The sequence below is a fragment of the Callorhinchus milii genome, unplaced genomic scaffold, assembly GCF_018977255.1.
Source record: "Callorhinchus milii isolate IMCB2004 unplaced genomic scaffold, IMCB_Cmil_1.0 Scaffold880, whole genome shotgun sequence".
Lineage (NCBI taxonomy): Eukaryota > Metazoa > Chordata > Chondrichthyes > Chimaeriformes > Callorhinchidae > Callorhinchus > Callorhinchus milii.
In genome coordinates, this window is record NW_024705621.1 from 21,445 (window position 1) to 26,007 (window position 4,563).

The following is a 4,563-nucleotide window of genomic DNA, read 5'->3' on the forward strand; positions in this document are numbered from 1 at the left end:
CGACAGATGTGGTGGCCTGCGCATGGTGCTGGCCACACCACCCCTGGCATTCACAGATACCCGCTACCGGCACTTGACTCAAGAAGCCTAGAGGCTACACGAGGTCGGGGGAGATCTTTGCCTTTGTTTTTGTCGGGGAGGAGGGGGGGGAAATCACATTTCTCAATAACACTGTGGGGCCTTCAAAAATAAGAAATACATAACACGCGACGTTTCGAACAATGGCCCTTTTTCAGTGCACATTCATTCACGCACTGCCAAGCGCAGCTCGATGACAAATTAACGCGTTTAATTGTTGTTGTTGTTGCGTGACTGTGTGTGTGGGCAGAAAGGCCGCCCCCCCCCACCCCCGCCCCCTCACTTGCTGGCGAGCCCCCCGCCGGGCGGGAGGTTGGGGATTGGCTCGGTGGCCATGGTCCTCATGACGTAGAGGAGGTCGGGCATCCCCTCCATGCCGTGCTTCTCCAGGATCTCTGCTCCACAACAAACACAAAGGTCCCGCCACCCCCCCCCCCACACACACCGTATTGCCTTAATAGACTGTTGAGGCAAGTGCAGTTAGCCAGCACCTACGTACGTATGTTGAATTTCTTTCACACCGTACGTAGCCGACCGTGTTAATCAGAGGTGCGGGGAAAGACAACATACGTACATAAAGCAGTACTCAAGAAATGAGCTTTCAAACTATATAGGCCGGCACGGCACCACGCCCGGCCGCCTTTGTCTCCCTGAGTGGCAAATATTAAACATCGCACCAAGTAATCATTTGAGGCTGAGTCAACCTTGGGACACACACACACGTGCACAGATGCGCAAATGAACACACGTGCGTGCACGCTCGTACATGTACACACGCACACAACGCACGCGCCTCGTTTATACCGTCTCATTTGTTCCGTCCCTGTTCCTCGTATGGAGCCGATGGGCCTCATTTGTTCCGTCTCGCCCGTGTTCCCGTTACAAACCAGAATAACGAAAGTGCTCTCTCAATCTTGGTGTGCGACGAAAAAATTCGATTCTTTAACGCGCACTTCCGCCAGATCGACCGAGCGAATGAATCGTCACGGACTTCCAAGTCATCGCCAATTTACATTAAAAAGGCACAACCGTTTGCCGCCGCCGCCACCACTGTCCGGTTCCCACCCAGCATGCCGTGCGGCTCACGCTGACCTTCCCCACCCCCCCGCAACCCTCGCTCGCCCACTGACCTTCGACTTTCGCCTCCAGGTAAGCGTCGAGTTCCGCCTCGCGCTTGATGGCCTCGGGGCAGGGCTTGGGCGCGCCGGGGAACGTGACCAGCACGACGCTCATGTTGTCCCGGCTCCCCTGGTGGGGGGAGGGTCACACAGCAACACACGTTCATTCATTCCTCCACATTCATTCGTTCGTTCGTCACCGCCAAATTCATTGGTGCACACACACAGGCCTTCTGTCAATCCACTGCTGGATGAAGGCCCTCCCCTACTCGGTCGGAGAATGCGACGGGCGAGACTCTCAACGACGTCTCGGCCCCTCACTTAATCCTGCGTCAACCTTCGGAAGTCCCGGCACCGGTTCAGATAATTAATCGTTACCGGTGTTGGTGGCTGTGAGCGGGAATCGAACTCGGGTCACCGGGTTCGTAGCGCAGCACGTTAACTGCTACGACTTTCACTCCCCACACCCACAAAAACAAAGATCCTCCGCATAGCCTCAACAGATTGTTTGAGCAAGTGCCTTTAGCGAGTAGCACCGATGAAGGATCGGTACACAAGGGGTTGAGTGGCCAACACCACGCCCGGCCGCCTTTGTCTCCCGAGTCGACCTAGGGGAGGCCCAGGACCGGTTCAGATAATCGTCACCGGTGTTGGCCATGAGCGGGAATCGAACTCGGGTTACCAGGTTGGTAGCGCGGGTCGCTAACCACCACACCACCGCTCCCCACACGCAAAATACAACAACAACCGTCATTCGCCACTAAGTGGCGGTGACGTCACCACGACGCTTGTGCCAGGCAAAACACACACACGCTCACCTTGTAGAGGCACGTGTCGAGCACGTGGTTGCACACGGCCTCCAGGTCGTCGGTGAGCAGCAGGCGCGAGCGCACGAAGGCGCACAGCTCCTCGTTGCCTACCACGTCCCAGACGCCGTCGCAGGCGAGCACCACGAACTCGTCGAGGGCGCCGTCGCGCTCCAGCGCGTACACCTCGGGCTCGGGCGACACCAGCTGCTCGGTGGGTCCCTTGCCGTCGACGCACTTGTAGTCGAAGTCGCCGAGCGCGCGCGACACGGCCAGCGAGCCGTTGACGCGCTGGATCATGACGCTGCCGCCGGCGTTCTGGATGCGCTCCTTCTCGCGCGGGTTGCACGGCTTGTGGTCCTCGGTGGAGAGGTGGACGCGCCCGCCCCGGCTCAGCACGCCGCGCGAGTCGCCGCAGTTGATGAAGTAGAGGCGGCGCGGCGACGCCAGCAGCGCCACGGCCGTGGAGCCGCTGCGGTCCGTGCCGTTGCGCAGCTCCGAGAAGGCGCGCATGCGCTCGTCGATCTGCAGGAAGCCCGTGCGGATCCCCGTCTTCACGCTCGACACGGACAGCTCGTCCGACGGGGGGGGCCGGATGCGGGGCCCAGTCGGGGCCCGCCGGAGATTTTGTCTTCGGCTCCGCGTTGTTGCCCGCCAGCTCGTTCTCGCCGTCCTCCTCGTCCTCCTCGTTCTTCCGGTTGTCCGTCTGCGGTTTCTTGCCTCCCGGGCCGGTGACTTCCACAGAGTCGCCTGTGGGCGCGAAAAAGAGAGGTGCGAGTGAGGTCAGCGGCTTTTCATCTGCGTGGTTCCCCCCCCCCCGACCGTAAATGTGTCACTGGTCTACTGTATGACAATGAAGAGGGTAGGAGATAGTCAGCAGTGGGTCACGATGAATTTATTTAATTGTGGCCGGCTACCAGGAGCAAGAATGATTGTTACCGTCGACGTCATGAACCGTCGGCGGTCGGTTGTCGATTAATTAATCATTTCGCAGGAGGTACAGTACCGGCAAGAGTAAACACGTCTCCACGCACGGTGAATTAATTAATCTGATCGCGGGAGGAGGCCGAGCATGGCCAGGCGTAAACGACGCTTCGACGCGCAAGCGAGCGACGGGCCGTTCGCTCGCGATCAACAAAACAACAAAGACCCCCCATTATAGCCTGCAACAGACTGTTGGGGCAAGTGCTGTTAGCGAGTAGCACCTATGAAGGCCGGTACGGCACACGAGGGAGTGGGTGGCCAGCACTACTCCCGACCGCTTTTGCCCCCCAAGCGGCGATGTTAACACACCGCACCAGGTTCTCGTTTGAGGCTGAGTCGACCTAGGGGAGGCCCAGAACCGATTCAGATAAAAGTCGTCATTGGTGTTGGCCGCGAGCGGGATTCGAACGTGGGTCGCCGGGCTCACTACACCACCGCTCCCCACACCAAGTTGACACCAATAACAACAACACGCCACGCGCCACACGAAGAGCAACGGCCAGCCGTCACCTCTGAAGTCGGCGTTGCAGGTGATGTGGTCGAGCAGGTGCTGCGAGCAGTAGTGGCGACGCGCGAGCCAGCGTGCCCGTCGTAGACGGCGAAGAAGGACCAGTGGTCGAGGCCGTACGGCAGGCCCACGGTGGCCGTGTGCGCGTCCTCCATCTCCACGCGCCAGCCCTGCATGCTGCTCAGCGCGTACTTGAGACCGTTGCCCGCGCCGCGGTCCGTGTGCTTCTCCATCTTGGGCTTGTCCAGGAAGGCGCCCATCGCGCCGGTGCGCGGAGCCGTGCGGCCACTCGGCCGCTGTGGAAAGTTAAAATCGTTGTTATCACGGTCGTAGTCGTCGTTCACGGTCGTCACCACCGGTCGCTATCGTCACCGTTATCGTTACAATCGCCAGCACCGCTTCACGAGAGGAAAGGAAACGTTCGCAGCTCGTTAGAGAACGGCCTCGAATGGATAGACAGAACCTGCACGCTGTGCGTACTCATTACTATTCCTGCGTGGGTTTTCGCACGGGTCTCTCTCTCTCTCGCTGTCCGTGCCACACGCCGTTCGCCGTGATCAGGGATCGGCAACCAAAATACCAAGGAGCAGCCATTTTTTTGTCAACTCAATATTTTTTTAATCAAGTTGGAGGTGCATCTTGTTATCCAGGCCACAAACGTAGCGCCGTTGAGCATTGAACCGGGCCTGTCTCGTGTTGTAAAGCTCTTGCAAATCACATCTGGTCATAACACGGCATTGGTTGAACAAGCCTGACTTGACGAGCTTCTGATGGGGAAAAAGTGGTCCAGGGTTTGCTTGCTTAAACATATTTCCGCTTGATGACATTGGGTCTGGAAATCCAATAGGCTGGTGGGCTAAAAAAAATTCACGTACATATATGGAGGCAAAGAAAGAGAGTTCTGCGTATATCTACTCTTACTTACAATGCAGTAGATGAGTGTGTGTGTCTGCAGTAGTGTAGAGGTTAGCGCGCTGAGCTATGAACCCGGCGACCCGAGTTCAATTCCCGCTCACGGCCAACACTGGTGACGATTATCTGAACCTATCCTGGGCCTCCCCTAGGTCGA

At 58.1% G+C, this 4,563-nt stretch overlaps 1 protein-coding gene across 1 annotated transcript; it reads right to left on the reverse strand.

Moving 5' to 3' along the window:
• Window positions 1-357: 357 nt before the first annotated feature.
• Window positions 358-3,754, reverse strand: LOC121852520 (protein phosphatase 1A-like). Its single transcript, XM_042346487.1, is given in 5 exon segments — window positions 358-473; window positions 1,209-1,326; window positions 2,015-2,575; window positions 3,474-3,550; window positions 3,553-3,754. Coding segments are annotated over 5 exon segments (1,074 nt in total).
• Between the last annotated feature and the right edge of the window lie 809 nt (window positions 3,755-4,563).